Here is an 18,092-nt window from a genome sequence, read left to right as displayed (position 1 = left end):
GAGCTTGAAACTGGGCTTGCTGAGGCCAAGGCGGAGATCGATAAGACAAAGGTCATGGCGGACAAGTCCATTGCCATGTACCGGGCCGATGCTAAGGCTGCTCAAATGCAGTTAAGGGAGGTTTCTGACCGAGAGTGATAGATCATTGACTCAGCGAAGTGTCAATCCCAGAGGGAAACCTTCGAGGAAATCCATACTCGAGGTTTTGACCTCTCCGGGGAGATAGCCCGAGCCAAGGTACTTGAAGCTGAAGCCAGGTAGCTTGCCTCCTTCGATGACGAAGACGATGATGAAGAAGGCAGTCGAGGCGGATCCGATGAGGGGCCTGAAGGAGAAGTTGCTCCCAGAGAAGAGGTCGAAACCGGCCGTAGTTAGGACTTAGTTTCTCTTTTTGTAAGACTGATCGGTCTCTTGTACATAACCTTTTTTACCAATACATAATAGATAAACTTCTTTTGAATGTCTTCTCAGTTTTATGTTCAAACATGTTTTGTGCTTTTGCCTTGTGAAAATTTTGTTGTTGCAGCCTCTGTAATAGAGTGAACACTAGCTCGAATTTAAAACAGACCTTTAGGTTTTTTAGACACGCAAGGGTGAGTCCCCGAAATCAATAATATGTTCGAGATTTCGGATGGCTTAATCGATGCCATGACTGCACTGTTTTTATAACTAAGTTCGAGTAAGTTTCGAACTTAGAATAGAACAAACCCTGAGGTTTTTTATCAAATAATGGGTAATTTTCGAACTTACAATAACATATCCCTTAAGGTTTTATGGCGGATCTTTGAGCTAAATTCAAGTCAGCTTTATTTGAACTCGGAATAGTGGAACCCTTAGGTTCGAGTTGAGTGAGAACAAGGTCTCGAACTCTAAATGTATTGGCCCTTAGGTCCTTTTAGGTTGGGCCCATATGGCCTCTAAAAGATGGCTATTATTTCCCCCCTTTGGCTTAAAAAACTTAGTAAAAATTACTTTATGCCTTAGCATGTATTTTTTACCCATTGGGTTTTTTGAGGGTCCGATGTCGGTTGAAACTCTTTTGCTTTTTGTGCCTTAGCACGTTTGTGTTAAGATAATTTGATACCTCTTAAGGTTTTTCGAGGGCTATTTTTATCGAAGCCCTTTTGATTATTTGCCGAGGGTAGCCTTTTTTAACCGGTTTTTCAAAGAATTGAAGGCCTATCGTTATTGCAGAATTTGGACTCTCTGAGCCTCGTTATTTAGGCCGTAGCCTTCGGGTATGTATTTTGGTCGTAGCCTTTAGTTTGGTCGTAGCCTTCGGGTATGCCTCTTGGGCTTATTTACCAATAACATTTCGAATTTGTTTGAAATGTCAGTCCCCGAGAACGGTGGCCTTGGCCTATAGATCGAGGTTTGCTTCTTTGAGGTCTTATGAATTTGAGTTTAGATAACTTGAATATGCCTATCATCGATGGCAGTCCCCGAGTGTATGTTTGCACTTTGGCTCTTGAGCCGTTTCTCACAATATCATAAGCATGAGGTTTGTATAGTAGAGAATTTTCTTCGAGACACAAAATATTTAATGAAGGAAGAATGCTTCTTTGAATAATTTATACATGTGCACATGTTTTGCCATCGGGGATCGACTAATCTATATGTACACGGTTTACTTGACCGTTTGGCCCATTACAAAGCTTCCCTATCGAGGCCCTTTGATATGAAATACTATTCTCAAGAATAGAACATCCGAGGGTGATGCCCTCCAGTATTCGAGGTTGATTGCAAAGAAGCCTTGGATACTATTGAATTTTCCTCAGGTAGCACATAATTGTTGCCTCGTTAAAAACCTCGCCGGAAAAACCCAGTTGAGATAAAAATCGATCTAAGGGAAAAAGAGTGCAACGCGTACTTTAAAACCTAAGGTCTCGATGTCTTTGGTCGAACTCTTGCAATGAGTTAGCATCGAATATATATAAACGAAAGAAGGGAGAAAGTCATACCTTAACAATAATATCATTTGAGAAGGGATATGTTCCAGTTGTTTGGCAGTGGTTCGCCGTCCATTGTTCTGAGTTTATAAGACCCTTTTTCCGACTATATCGAGGACTTGATAGGGTCCTTCCCAATTCGGGCCGAGCTTCCCTTCATTAGGATCTCGAGTGTTGATGGTGACCTTCCTTAGGACTAAGTCCCCGACCCTGAAGTGGCAAAGGTTGGTTCTTCTATTATAGTACCTTTCGATTCGTTGCTTTTGTGCAGTCATTCGAACGAGTGCCGCTTCTCGTTTTTCATCTAATAATTCAATGGTAGTATTCATAGCCTCGTGGTTCGATTCCTCCGATGCATGTCGAAACCTTGCGCTGGGTTCTCCGACTGGAATTAAGGCTTCGGAGCCATACACTAAGGGAAACGGAGTTGCCCATGTACTGGACTTCCATGTTGTTCGATATGCCCAAAGGACTTCGGGCAGAATTTCTCTCCATTTCCCTTTAGCTTTGTTCAACCTTTTCTTTAGGTTTTGGATGATAGTCTTGTTCGTCGATTCGGCTTGTCCGTTCCCACTAGGGTGATACGGTGTTAACAATATCCTTTTTATTTTATGGTCTTCGAGAAATTTCATCACTTTACTGTCGATAAATTGTTTACCATTGTCGCATACTATTTCTGTGGGTATCCCAAATCGACACACGATGTGATCCCAGATGAAGTCTATAACCTTTTTTTCTCTCACTTTCTCAAACGCCTGTGTTTCAACCCATTTAGAGAAATAGTCAGTCATAAATAAAATGAACTTAGCTTTACCTGGGGCCGATGGAAGAGGGCCGACAATATCCATCCCCCATTTCATGAATGTCCATGAGGATAGGACTGAATGAAATTGTTCTTCGGGCTGATGGATCATCGGTGCAAACCTTTGACATTTATCACATTTTCGAACAAACTCCTTAATATCTTTTCCCATGCTATCCCAGTAGTATCCTGCTTTTATGATTTTGTGAATCAGTGATTCGGCACCGGAGTGGTTCCCACAAGTGCCTTCATGGACCTCTCGTAAAACATAATCGATGCCTCCTGGTCCTAAGCACACTGCCAATGGTCTATCGAATGTTCTTCTGTATAATGTTCCATCTTCAGCCAATGTGAATCGAGCAGTTTTGGTTCGTAGGGTCCTCGACTCTTTAGGGTCCGATGGGAGCTTTCCATTCTTCAAGTATTCAATATATTTATTCCTCCAATCCCAGGTTAAGCTTGTAGAGTTTATCTCGGCATGACCTTCCTCGATCACATATCTCGAGAGTTGAACGGCAGTCTCCGAGCTGATCTCATCTTCCTCGACCGATGACCCCAAGTTTACAAGTGCATCAGCCTCACTGTTTTGTTCTCGAGGTACATGCTGTAAAGTCCATTCCTTGAAATGGTGCAAAGTTACCTGCAGCTTGTCCAAATACCTTTGCATTTTATCCTCTCGAACTTCGAAGGTTTTGTTTACTTGGTTCACCACCAGTAAAGAGTCACACTTGGCTTCAATGACTTCTGCCCCCAAGCTTTTAGCTAGCTCGAGACCTACAATCATGGCCTCGTACTCGGCCTCATTGTTAGTCAACCTAGAAGTTTTGATAGATTGCCTAATAGTGCTACCCGTGGGCGGCTTCAAAATGATGCCTAGCCTGGACCCCTTCATATTTGAAGCACCGTCTGTGAAAAGGGTCCATACCCCCGATGACGTACCCGATTTTAACAAAAGTTACTTTTTAACTTCGGGTACGAGGATTGGCATGAAATTGGCCACGAAGTTCGCTAAAATTTGAGACTTGATGGTCGTCCGGGGTTGATATTCGATGTCGTACCCACTGAGTTTGACGGCCCATTTGGCCAATCGGCCCGACAATTCGGGCTTGTGCAAAATATTATGAAGTGGGTAAGTGGTTAATACGCATACTGGGTGACATTGAAAGTATTGTCTTAACTTTCTAGAGGCGCTTATCAGTGCAAGTGCCAATTTTTCTAAGTGTGGATATCTAGTTTCTGCTTCTCCTAAGGTTCGACTTACATAATAAACGGAAAATTACGTACCTTGCTCTTCTCGAACTAGGACACCACTTACTGCGATTTCCGATACTGCCAAGTATAAGTAAATTTTCTCATCTGCCTTTGGAGTGTGAAGCAGTGGTGGGCTCGATAGGTATCACTTCAACTCTTCCAATGCCTGTTGGCATTCCGGGGTCCAGGTGAAATCGTTCTTCTTTTGAGTAAAGAGAAACATTTGTGGCTTCGATCTGATGACCTCGAAATGAATCGGCCTAAGGTAGCTATCCGTCCAGTTAGCCTCTGTACTGCTTTTACACTATCCACGACGGCGATGTCTTCGATGGCCTTGATTTTATCGGGGTTGATCTCGATCCCCCGATTCGATACCATGAAGCCAAGGAACTTGCCCGAACCAACCCCGAAAACACATTTCTCGGGGTTGAGCTTCATGTTGTATTTCCTTAAAATATCGAACGTTTCCTGCAAATGAGCCAAATGGTCCTCTGCATGCAGGGACTTAACTAGCATGTCATCAATATAAACCTCCATTGATTTACCTATTTGTTCTTCGAACATTTTATTCACTAGGTGCTGGAAAGTAGCTCCTGCATTTTTTAGCCTGAAGGGCATTACATTATAACAATATGTTCCATACTTGGTGATAAATGAAGTCTTTTCTTGGTCTTCCAGGTTCATTTGGATTTGATTGTACCCGAATTAGGCATCGAGAAAAGTAAGGATCTCGTGGCCGGCCGTGGCATCAATCATGCGATCGATGTTAGGCAGTGGAAAAGAATCTTTGGGGCACGCCTTATTTAAATCCTTATAATTTACACACATTCTAAGTTTATCCCCCTTTTAGGGACTACAACTACATTGGCTAACTATTCTGGATATTTCACCTCCTGAATGGATCCTATTTTGAGAAGTTTAGTTACCTCGTCCTTTATGAATGCGTGCTTTACTTCGGATTGTGATCTTCTCTTTTGCTTCACCGGTTTGAATCTAGGGTCCAGGCTTAGCCGATGTGTCGTTACATTCGGTGGAATCCTTGTCATGTCTAAATAGGACCAAGCAAAACAATCTATGTTATCAATAAGAAATTGAATAAGTCCTGAGTTCGGGGGTTAATCCCGTTCCCAGGTATACCTTTCGCTCGGGCAGGTACTCGATCAATATAACCTGTTCCAACTCTTTGACCATTAATTTGGTGGCGTCAGTATCTTCGGGAACAACAAAAGTTCGAGGGGTCAGAAAATCCTCATCTTCTTCTTTTATCTCCCTCTTCCCCGATTCGGTCGAGGCTGGTGGCTGTGATTACTATTTGACTTCCTGTTTATCTTTGATGCTCGACCTTTCCGAGGTTGATAGTGTCGATATCGGTGTTACCTCATCGATCGCAAACATTTTCTTTGCAACATGCTACTCCTCGTATACTGTTTTTACACCGTCTAATGTCGGAAATTTTATCATTTGGTAGAGAGTCGAAGGGACTGCTCTCATATTGTGGATCCAAGGCCTTCCGAGTAGGGCATTGTACCTTATGTCGCCCTCAATCACGTGGAACTTAGTATCTTGAATGGTTCCAGCCACGTTCACCGGCAGAATAATCTTCTCTTTAGTTGTTTCACTGGCCATATTGAAGCCGTTTAGGACCCAGCTGCAGGCACGATTTGATTTTGTAGGCCGAGCTGCTCCACAACCCTCGATTGGATAATATTCGCTGAGCTACCTGGATCAACTAAAACGCACTTAACTTGAACTTTATTTAATAAGATAGAAATTACCAGAGCATCATTGTGGGGCTGAGAAACGCCTTCTGCTTCTTCGTCATTGAATGATAAAGACCTTTCGGGTACATAATCTCGAGTTCATTTTTCCCTAGTGATTGATACCTTAGTGTGTTTGAATATGGGTCCCTGTGGAATGTCGACCCCACCGACGATCATATGAATGACATGTTAGGGTTCCTCCTGTTCATTTTTCCTGTTGGCGTCTCTTTCTCTGAAATGATTCTTGACTCGATCACTGAGGAACTCTCGAAGGTGGCCCTCATTGAATAGACGGGCTACCTCCTCCCTTAATTGCCTTCAATCTTCGGTTTTGTGACCATGCGTGCCATGATACTTGCATATCAAATTTGGATTTCTTTGAGAAGGATCAGTTTGTATGGGTCTGGGCCACCTTGTATCTTTGATCCTTCTGATTGCCGATACAATGCCTGATGCATCAATGCTAAAGTTATATTCTGATAACCGAGGTGCTTCTGTGGGATCGGCGTACTTGTCAAAACCACTCTTGCTCATAAGTCCCTGAGAATTCTGTCCTCGATCACTTCTCCGATTGTTCCGGACGAAATTGCGTCCTGAACCATTATTCTTATTGTTCCTTCGATTTGCGGTATATGGTTGATATTGGTCTTTGTTCGACCTTGGCTCCCTGTCGACGTCCCTTTGGTTTTTAACTGCCGACCTGTTTGGATGTGCTGAATCAGAATGGGCTCCCAATTGATCGTCCTCGACCCTGATCTTCGATTGGTATCGATTGTGCACATCTGCCCAAGTTACAGCTGGATATTCGATCAAATTTTGTTTCAACTGATGTGATAAAATCGAACTCCGCTCGTTCAACCCTTGGGTAAAAGCTTGAACGGCCCAATCATCTATGACCGGTGGCAACTCCATGCGTTCCATTTGAAATCGGGATACGAACTCCCTCAGAATTTCATTATCCTTTTGTCTTACCTTGAAAAGGTCTGATTTCCTCGTTGCGACCTTTATGGCCCCGACGTGCGCCTTTACGAAAGAATCTGCTAACATGGCAAATGAGTTGATGGAATTTGGTGGCAGGTTGTGGTACCAAATCATTGCTCCATTCGAAAGGGTCTCTCCGAATTTTTTCAATAGCACAGATTCGCTTTCATCATCCTCTAAATCGTTACCCTTGATGGCGCATGTATATGAAGTAACATGCTCGTTGGGATCGGTGGTACCATTATATTTGGGTATGTCTGGCATACGAAACTTCTTTGGAATAAGCTTCGGAGCCACACTTGGAGGAAAGGGCTTTTGTACAAACTTCTTTGAATCCATCCCTTTCAAGATTGGCGGTGCCCCCGGTATCTGATCAACTCGAGAGTTGTATGTCTCCACCTTTTATCATTGGCTTTGATTCTCTTCTCCCCTGATTCAATTCTTTTGGTAAGCTCCTCGAGCATTTTAATTATCACAGGATCAGTCCCCGATTCGTTACCATTCGGCCTCTCCGATACTGGCTCGGTACGGCGAGTAATTTCCGGCTCGACCCTATTCGGAGCTCTATGATGATTTTGTAACTGAGCAATAGCGGCTTGCTGAGCCTGGAGCATCTCTTATATTACTTGGAGACTGACTCCCTCGTCTCCTCTGCCCTGTGTTCCTTGGCCACTAGATTGGCCTTCTCTGCGTACATTCCCATCGAGATCTGCGCCGTGGTCCACATTTAGAGCAACGTGCGAACTGATATCGACGGGGTTGGCAACCGGTGCTCCCCCGTGATTAGCATGTGGCACTTTGATTCCTGGAGCAATCACATTTTCATTTTCACTATGGAATCTGAGGCCATTGTCACCGTGTGTGGATGCGTTTTGTGAGTTTGACATGTTTTAACCTGAAAGCTAAGATACTTGACAAGAACAAGCGTAAAATAGTGTGTTTCACCAGAATCAGTACTGAAAAATCACCATTATCCTTAGCCCCACGGTGGGCGCCAAATTGTTTACCCAGTGTTCTAGCAGTGCTTTCGACCTCGATTCGAGATGGTCTCGAGGTTGGGTAACAAGAACAGTAAAGAACAGAAAATAAACAATAATGAACCGTAATGGATAGTAAATGAAATAGAGAGCAGCGTTTATGTATATTCTTATCATTCAAAATCCTCCCTACAAATGAATGGGGTCCCTCTTTATATAGTAGAGGAATCCTAAATAAGGTACAATTCTAATAACGGAAACAAATCCCATGATTGGTGTCAATAACTGCTTGATTCAATCTGTTCCGGAATTTCCGTCGAGATCTTCGGTCGGTTGCTAATATCTCGCCATTCCGTTATTATTCTCGGTCTCGATCTACAGCGAGCACTTCGATCTTCATGCTTTATTCTCTACCATTGAGCTCGAGCCTGGTCTATTGCGAGCTTACTCTCGAGGCAGCTCCTCGTGCCTACGAAATCGGACATGCCCGATTTCGACCATATACACTATCTTTTATATAATTATATTTTCATGTATTTCTCTTCTTGTTAATCATCAAAATCTTAGGACCTATTTTCTTTTTATGCATTAAAGGGAGGGAACTTAAACTCATGCCCTGGCTTTAAGACTCTGCTAATGGATTTCATAGAAAGAAGATGGCATTCCTTCCGTTTGTATTCTTTTATTCAAACTTTAGAGAAGTAAAATATCAGTTTTAATTTGTAGGTGATTTATCTGTACATAAGATTCATATAAACAGGAAGTTTTTTGAGTCTTTCAAGTACTAGTAAAGCTTTAATTGAATTCTTTTTCAGCTCAACTTATCGCATATCTTCGTGGTGAACTTGGTTTTACCAAAGATATGTGGATTGGTACAACACTGAATGCAGAATGTACAATAGTGAATATTCTTAATTCTTAGCTCCTTTACAACAATAATAATAAACTCAGTGTAATACCATAAGTGGGGCTAGATAAGGTTAGTGTGTGTTTACCCGAAAAATGGATAGAGTTGAATTTATACGCAGTTTCGAGGATGTGTGGCGTAACTTGATACAAAATGCAAGGATAAATAAAATGTAAATATAGATTGGAGAGAGTGCAATCTATATAAGGTTATCAAGAACAGTGAACCTTAGGATTCGACAAATAGAATCAATCTAAGAAACTGGAAGAGCGATTCTTTACTGTAGAAGAATATAATACTTTTATTACAATGTAAGTCTCAGAAAAACTTATTCTACAGAAATGATAACCAAGCCCTTTTATAGTGGAGGGATTTGGCTCCAAGCATAATAAAATAAACATTCAGTGAGAGCCCCATGATAAGTCAGCTTTTCCATAATTTCTGCCAAGATTCCCTCTAGTGGGATTGCAACGGCTTTTGTCTGCGAGCTCGATCTCCCTTAGAATCCTCGATTTTGGTTCGAGCTTGATTTCGGCTCGAACTTGTGATCTTGGTTCGAGCCTGATCCTAGTTCGAGCCCTCGAATTGATTCCAGGTCAATGTTGGTTGGTCTTTGGATTATCAGCATGATAGGTCTACCCTGCGTCATGGTTCGATTCTTGTTCGAGTTTGATTATGATATCAATCTCGATATGGACCGGCCTCCCCGGGTTCGAGGTTAGTTCGTCCCCCCTTCGGGATCTTACTTCGATACATCACCCTTCGAACCATACCGGACATGCCAAGGCTGAAATCTATTTCGACCGTATACAGATAGTCCCCTCATTTCTCAGAAAGAATATGGCGAGAAACGATATGATTTGAACAGCTCGATCGGATTATATCTTGTCGTTTCCATCGGGTTCGACCATGACTCATCTGGTAGCTGTCCTATCAGTTTAGTCTTTCAAGGCATTTAATGCATGTCAGGTGATGGTCGGCCACTGCTAATACTGAACCGCCATCGTTTGAACCTATAAATAACCCTTACTCCTATCTTTTACCATTTTTACATCTTCTATCTTCCAAAATTTCCCAAGTTCTTCTTCGTACTCTCCAACATACCAGTAAAGCTGTGATTTCTTTCCGAAAAAACCCTTCTTCAATTCTACCAAATCTCTATCACTTTCTTCTATTCCTTACTTTTGAATTCAAAAATGGCAAAAATATCGCAAACCATTCCTCAGAAAGAGAAGGCTTCATCTTCACAGTGTGTCGCCGATGAGGCACCGGCAGAACCACGGCCTGAGGAGTGTGTTCCCGGGGCGTGCGTCCTTACTTCAGATTTTAAGGTTGATAAAGGTTTAGTGGTCCCTGGCCGATGTGAGCCGGTATCGAGGTATATGTGTTCGATAACCGAGAAACACCTTGATCTGTTAAAGAAGGATTGCAATTGGGGTGAAAAAGAAGTAATAATACCTACCCCTGACGAAGATATCACTGCTTACGTGAAAGGGTTTTTGAACGTATATACTTACCCTTTCACTTTGGGTCCCCTCGATTCCTTCATTATTGACTTCTGTCGACAATATCAGGTAACCCTAGGTCATGTCCATCCTTCTTTGTGGCGGATCGTTGTCCTGATCCGATATTTTGTGAGCAAAATCGAGGGGATGTCGTTCACCCTCGATCATCTTATCCGGCTGTACCATCCCGACTTTTTTGAGGAGGGTTAATAAAACTCCAGCATCAGGCTACCAAGGCTCTGTTCTCGAGTATTGACGAGGACAGGGATCGGGGTTGGATGGGCAGGTTCGTTTGAGTAAGGACTTCAGACCTGATCCCAACTGAAAAGATGCCCTTTCCCGAGGAGTGGAATATGAAACGTAAGTGTGATCTTGTTGTTGCTTCTATTTTGTTCTTCCATTAATTCTCTTATCCACACTCCTCCTTTTGTGATGTAGCAGTTCCCTAGATGCCCGGAGCGGTTCCCGATCTCAAGAACTGGGTACGGGCTCTTGTTTCGACCTCCTCATACGCCGAGCGCTCATGGCGTGATTTGTCAAAGGGTCGGTGGGAGGCCAAAAATCATGGTAAGCTCATTTCTCGGACTCTGATGATCCGAACGAGGCATTTCTCAAAATATATTTTATAAGGTTTCCCATATACAGGTTTGGGTAAAGATGCGGTCTTGAGTCCTCTGTCCAATAAGGAGGATGTTTCGACCTCTGTCCCAAAGCCGGTGAAGGAAAATAAAAGGAAGAGAGCCTCGGTTCCCGAATATCCAAAACCGAAGAAGAGGACGGCTCGTAAGCCGAACAAGAATGTCATTCCTTTGACCGTGGAATCCGTTTTGCGTCTAAGGGATGAAGATGAAGAAGACGAAGAAGAAGAAGAAGAAGAAGAAGAGGACAATGAGTACGCACTGGCGGTCCGAACGAAGAGAGCCACCGATGCCTCATCGCCGGCTGGATCGATGATGCTCTATGAGGCTCCACCTCGAACTGAAGATATACCGGAGAAAGATTTAGGTAGAGTCCTCGAACTATCGGATGTCGAAGACACCTCTCATCGGAGTCAACCGATAGGGGTTACAATTGAAGAGCCCCTCGAACCCCTTCGAGCCGAGGGGAACGCTCCAAGCGGGTCATTTGGGGCAGCAGCGATCGAGGATTCGCCTAACTTTCCCGCTTTTCCGCAGGGGTGATTCGGGAAGCTCAAGCTCTGGGAGCCCTTGATCTAGACAGGCCTCACAATGAAGAAGATCCATTTCGTGACCTGTTTACCGGTATCGAGGACGTTGCCGGTGCCAGTGATGAATCGGATCTTTTTCACGGATTGTGGCAGGCTTTGAATCAGGTGAGCCTTTAAAATGTTTTTGTCAGTACTGTCTTTATGCTCGTTTTTCGTTAACTTCGCTTCTTGTTTCTTTGTAGGTTGCGGCAGTCCATCGAGAATAATGTACTCGTTCCCAGAATGAGCTGCATCAATACGCGGCCGACCTACACCGCGCTACTGACGAGAGGAACTCCCTTAGACTTTCCTTAGAGCAGAGAGAGGAGGAAATAAAAGACCTCCAAGCTGAGCTGGCCATGGCTTATCGAGATCAGAATGATTTGTCTGAGCAGGTAATGATGCTTTTGAAAGCCTATGGGCTTGATACAGGAACGATAGCTAACATTTCGGTCTCACAGCTGCAGCAAAAAATCGAGATGATCGGGAAGCTTTGTGAGGAGGTCGACGTGATAAGGATGGAGTCCTTGTGGTGGAAAGAAGGTATGGACCGCTTTGCTGTAGAAAAAGTGACTACTCGAGCCCAGTTATCGTCGTCTGAAACCCAACTTCAAAAAATGAAGGAAAAAGGCCTGGTTCAAGCAAGAAGAATTGAGGAGCTTGAGGCTCGGTTGACCTCTGTACTCGTCAAGGCCGAATCCGATGTTGAAAAGGCAAAGGCTGATGCGGATGCGCTCGTGCCCGTCTATCGGGCCGATGCTGAAGCTGCCCAAGTCCAAGCAAGAGAGGCAGCCGAATCCGCTGATAGTCGAGCACATTGGGTCGCCGAACTTGCTAAGTACCGATCTAGAAGGGAAACTCTCGAGGAGATTCATGCTCGCGACTTCGATCTTGCGGAAGAGATAAAAAGGGCAAAAGAACTCGAAACTGATGCTGAAGCTCTAGTTTCTGATGGTGATGACGACGAAGATGGGAGCAAGAGCGGATCCGAAAATGGGGGGGAACATGATAAAGAAGAGACCGCTCCCGGTCGAGAAATTTAGTTCTTAGTTTTTACGTTGTAATCACCCATGCAGATAAATTTGTGTATAGGCATATCTCACATTTGGACCTCGTAGTCTCTGTAACCGAGCGAGCGTTTACTCAAACTTAGGGCAATGTAGCCCCTTAGGCTTATTAGTTGTCAATGATTCGATCTTGAAAAAATATAGCCCGTGGGCGTGATGGTCGAGTGAGTGTTTACTCGGACTCGAAAATGTAGCCCGTAGGCTTAGTCGAGTGAATGATTCGAACTCGAATTAATGTAGCCCGTAGGCTTAGTCGAGTGATTGATTCGAACTCGAATTAATGTAGCCCGTAGGCTTAATGGTCGAGTGAGTATTTGCTCGAACTCGAAATAAAAATAGCCCGTAGGCTTGGTCGAGTGAATGATTCGAACTCGAATTAATGTAGCCCGTAAGCTTAATGGTCGAGTAAGTGTTTGCTCGAACTCGAAATAAAAAATAGCCCGTAGGCTTGGTCAAGTGAATGATTCAAACTCGAATTAATGTAGCCCGTAGGCTTAATGGTCGAGTGAGTGTTTGCTCGAACTCGAAATAAAAAATAGCCCGTAGTCTTGGTCGAGTGAATGATTCGAACTTGAATTAATGTAGCCCGTAGGCTTAATGGTCGAGTGAGTATTTGCTCGAACTCGAAATAAAAAATAGCTCGTAGGCTTGGTCGAGTGAATGATTCGAACTCAAAGTAGTGTAGCCCGTGGGCTTAATGGTCGAGTGAGTGTTTGCTCGAACTCGAAATAAAAATAGCCCGTAGGCTTGGTCGAGTGAATGATTCGTACTCGAAGTAATGTAGCCCATAGGCTTAATGGTCGAATTGTATATTAATTCTGATTGCACAATAAATCTCAAAATAGAGGAATTTTCATTGGATATAAGATGCCGATAAAAAAGAGAACTTTCTTCGCACGTTATTACACGCCTGGGTTCGGGCCAATCTATATGAGCATGGTTCGCTTCGACCATTTGGCTCTTACAATTTTTCCTATTGGGACCCTATTGCTGTGAAATAACTTTCTTGCGGGACCTCGGATATTGTCATAAATGATGCATGACCAATGGTTGCCTCATTAAAAACCTTGCCGAAAAACCCATTCAGGATAAAATCGGTCTAAGGGAAAAAGAGTGCAACGCGTGCTTTCTAGCGAGAGATCCGTCCCTTGTTCGGACTTCTGCAGGGGTCAGTTTCGAGATATAAATGAATATGGAAAGGTTGTACCTTAGCAGTAGTACTGTTTTAGATGTGATATATTCCAGCTGCTTGATAGCTGTTTGCCGTTTATAACGCCGATCCTGTACGACCCCTTTTCAATGTCCTCGAGTACCTGATATGGTCCTTCCCAATTCGGTCCTAGCTTCCCTTCATTCGGATTTCGGGTATTGATGGTAATTTTTCTCAACACTAAGTCCCCAGGCTTGAAATGGCGGAGCGTGGTTCTACGATTATAATATCTTTCGATTCGCTTCTTTTAGGCGGCCATTCGGACGAGAGCAACTTCTCGTCTTTCGTCCGATAGTTCGAGGCTTGTATTCATAGCCTCGTTATTTGATTCTTCCATCGCGAATCGAAATCTGGCGCTGGGTTCACCAACCTCGACTGGTATCAATGCTTCGGATCCATATACTAAGGAGAACGAGGCCTCCCTCGTACTAGATTTTGACGTTGTCCGATATGCCTAAAGGACTTCGGGCAGGATTTCTCTCCATCTCCCTTTAGCATCGTTCAACCTCTTCTTTAAGTTTTGAATGACAGTTTTGTTTGTTGATTCGGCCTGCCCATTCCCACTGGGGTGGTATGGCTTCGACAGTATCCTTCTTATCTTGTGGTCTTTGAGGAATCTTGTTACTTTGCCGCCAACGAATTATTTTCCATTGTCACATACTATTTTGGCGGGTATCCCGAACCGGCATATGATATGATCCCAAATAAAGTCTATAACTTCTTTCTCTCTTATTTTCTCGAACGCCTGCGCTTCAACCCATTTATAAATATAGTCAGTCATAAACAAAATGAATTTGGCTTTACCTGGGGTCGATAGCAGAGGGCCGACGATATCTATTCCCCATTTCATGAATGGGCACGGGGATAGGACTGAGTGGAGTTACTCTCCGGGCTGGTGGATCATCGGTGCGAACCTTTGACATTTGTCACATTTACGAACAAATTCCTTCGTATTTTTGCCCATATTGATCCAATAATACCCTGCTCTAATTATTTTTCGGACTAATGTATCGGCTCCAGAGTGATTCCCGCAAGTACCCTCATGCACTTCCCGTAGGACGTAATCGATATCCCCCAGACCCAAGCATACCGCCAACGGTCCATCGAACGTTCTTCGGTACAGCGTTCCGTCCGAAGCCAACGTGAATCGAGCAGCTTTGGTCCGTAGGGTTCTGGAATCTTTAGGGTCCGATGGGAGTTTTTCGCTTTTCAAGTATTCAATATACTTGTTTCTCCAATCCCAAGTTAAGCTTGTAGAATTTATTTCGGCATGACCTTCTTCGATTACCGATCTCGAAAGTTGAACAACATTCCCCGAGCCCGTATCATCTACCTCGACCGATGACCCCAAATTTGCAAGTGCGTCGGCCTCATTATTCTGTTCCCGTGGTACATGCCGTAAAGTCCATTGTTTGAAATGGTGCAAAGTGATAAGCAGTTTATCTAAATACCTTTGCATTCTACCTTCTCGAACTTCGAAGGTTTTGTTTACTTGACTCACCACCAGCAAGGAGTCACAGTTGGCTTCAATGACTTCTGCTCCCAAGTTTCTAGCTAGCTCGAGACCTGCAATCATGGCTTCATACTCGGCCTCGTTGTTAGTCAACTTGATAGTTTTAATAGATTGCCTAATAGTGCTACCCGTGGGTGGTTTCAAAACTATGCCCAGCCCGGACCCTTTTACGTTCGAAGCCCCGTCCGTAAAAAGGATCCATACCCCTAATGATGTACCTGATTTCAACAGTTCTTTTTCGACTTTGGGTACGAGGGCTGGTGTGAAATCGACCACGAAGTCTGCTAAAATTTGAGACTTGATAGCCGTGCGGGGTTGATATTCGATATCATACCCACTGAGTTCGACGGCCCATTTGGCTAGTCGGCCTGATAACTCGGGTTTGTGCAAAATATTACGAAGCGGGTAAGTGGACAATACACTTATGGGATGACATTGAAAGTACGGCCTTAACTTTCTTGAGGCGCTTATCAATGCAAGTGCCAGTTTTTCTAGGAGCGGATATCTAGTTTCCGCCTCTCCTAAGGTTCGACTCGTATAATAAACGGGGAATTGCGTACCTTGCTCTTCTCGAACTAGGACACCGCTTACGGTGACTTCCGATACTGCCAAGTACAAACAAAGTTTCTCGTCTGTTTTTGGAGTGTGAAGCAGTGGTGCGCTTGATAGATATAGCTTTAGTTCTTCTAATGCTTGTTGGCACTCCGGGGTCCAAGAAAAATCGTTCTTCTTTTTGAGTAGAGAGAAAAATTTATGACTTCTATCAGATGATCTTGAGATGAACCGGCTTAAGGCGGCAATCCGACCCGTTAGCCTTTGTACGGCCTTCACGCTGTCCACAACGACGATGTCTTCGATGGCCTTGATTTTATCGGGGTTAATCTCTATTCCCCGATGTAACACCATGAAGACGAGGAACTTGCCCGAACCGACCCCGAAAGCACATTTCTCGGGGTTGAGCTTCATGTTGTATTTCCTTAAAATCTCGAACATTTCCTGCAAATGAATTAAATGGTCCTCTGCGCATAGGGACTTAACTAACATGTCATCAATATAAACTTCCATTGATTTTTCTATTTGCTCTTCGAACATTTTATTTACTAGGCGTTGGTAAGTAGCCCCTGCGTTTTTTAGCCCGAAGGGCATCACATTATAACAATACGTTCCATATTTGGTGACAAATGAAGTCTTTTACTGGTCCTCCGGGTTCATCTGAATTTGATTATACTCGGAATAGGCATCGAGAAAAGTGAGGATCTCATGGCCGGTCGTGGCATCGATCATGCGATCGATATTGGGCAGCGGAAAGGAATCTTTAGGGCACGCTTTGTTCAAATCCTTATAGTCCACGGACATTCTAAGTTTGTCCCCTTTTTTAGGGACTACAACTACGTTGGCTAACCATTCGGGATATTTTACCTCCCGAATGGACCCTACTTTGAGAAGCTTGGTTACCTCGTCCTTTATGAATGCGTGCTTTCTATCGGACTTGGGTCTTCTCTTTTACTTCATCGGTCTGAACCTGGGGTCCAAAATTAGCTGATGCGTCGTTATGTCCGGCGGGATCCCTGTTATATCTAAATGGGACCAGGCAAAACAATCAATGTTATCGATAAGAAATTGAACGAGTTTCTTCCTGAGTTCAGGGCTCAACCCCGTTCCCAAGTATACCTTTCACTCGGGCCGGTGCTCGATTAATATGACTTGCTCTAGCTCCTCGATCGTTGATTTTGTGGTGTCGGAGTCATCGGGAATCATGAAAGATCGAGGGACCCTTTGATCACCGTCCTCTTCGATTTTTTGGTTGTCTGGCTGGGTTGAAGCCGATGTCTGTGATTGCTATTTGGTGTCCCGTTCTCCTTCCGGGCCCGATCCTTTTATCGGCGAAAGTTAGGACACTGGTTTAGCTTCGTCGACGGCAAACATTTCTTTCGCGGCTGGTTGTTCTCCGTACACCATTTTGACACCTCCCGACGTCGGGAATTTGAGGGCCTGGTGTAGGGTCGAAGGCACAGCTCTCATGTTGTGGATCCATGGCCTTCCGAAAAGGGCGTTATATCTCATATCGCCTTCGATCACGTGAAACTTTATTTCCTGGATGGTTCCGGCCACATTTATTGGTAGGACTATCTCACCTTTGGTGGTTTCGCATGCCATATTGAACCCGTTTAGGACCAGAGTTGCGGGTACGATCTGATCCTGTAGGCCGAGCTGCTCCACTACCTTCAATCGGATGATGTTGGTCGAGCTACCTGGATCGATCAACACACGCTTAATTTTAGTTTTATTCACGAGTACGGATATTACCAGTGCGTCGTTGTGAGGTTGGATGACCCCCTTTGCATCTTCATCATCAAAGGACAAAGTCCCCATGGGTGCATAATCTTGTGTCCGAGATTGCTTTTCCCTCACCATCGATGTTTTAGTGTGTTTAAGCATTGGTCCCCGAGGGGTATCGATGCTGCCGATGATCATGTGGATGACGTGCTGCGGTTCTTCTTGCTCGTTTTGCTTGCTGAAATCCCTACTTCTAAAATGTCTCTTTGCCCTATCACTCAGAAACTCCCGAAGATGCCATTTGTTAAATAAGCGAGCTATTTCCTCTCTTAGTTGTTTGCAATCTTCCATTCTGTGGCCATGGGTACCATGATATTCACACGTTTGATTGGGATTTCTTCGGGCAGGATCGGTCTGCATTGGTCGAGGCCATTTAGTGTCTTTGATGCGTCCGATGGCTGACACGAGAGCGGATGCACCAACGCTAAAGTTATATTCTGATAATCGAGGTGCTTCTATAGGATCGGCATATTTATCAAAGCCGCTCTTACTCATAAGCCCCTGAGAATTTTGTCCTCGATCAATCCTTCGATTGTTCCGAACTGCGTTGCGTGCTGAACCGTTGTTCACCCGACCTGCGGCGTATGGTCGATATCGATCTCTGTTCGACCTTTGTTCTCTGTCGA

The 18,092-nt window shown here is 44.1% G+C and overlaps 1 protein-coding gene across 1 annotated transcript; it reads left to right on the top strand.

The window, feature by feature from the left end:
- Positions 1-274: 274 nt before the first annotated feature.
- LOC138893147 (MAR-binding filament-like protein 1-1) lies at positions 275-12,382 on the top strand. The gene is made up of 5 exons (XM_070176920.1): positions 275-354; positions 10,971-11,137; positions 11,308-11,465; positions 11,660-11,734; positions 11,801-12,382. The coding sequence occupies exons 1-5, from the start codon at positions 275-277 to the stop codon at positions 12,380-12,382; spliced, it is 1,062 nt and encodes a 353-aa protein (XP_070033021.1).
- Positions 12,383-18,092: the final 5,710 nt, after the last annotated feature.

The sequence above is a fragment of the Nicotiana tomentosiformis genome, chromosome 5 (genome assembly GCF_000390325.3).
Source record: "Nicotiana tomentosiformis chromosome 5, ASM39032v3, whole genome shotgun sequence".
In the NCBI taxonomy this organism is placed as follows: Eukaryota; Viridiplantae; Streptophyta; class Magnoliopsida; order Solanales; family Solanaceae; genus Nicotiana; species Nicotiana tomentosiformis.
The sequence above is the reverse complement of the archived record's forward strand: the minus strand, read 5'-3'. Positions and strand labels throughout refer to the sequence as shown.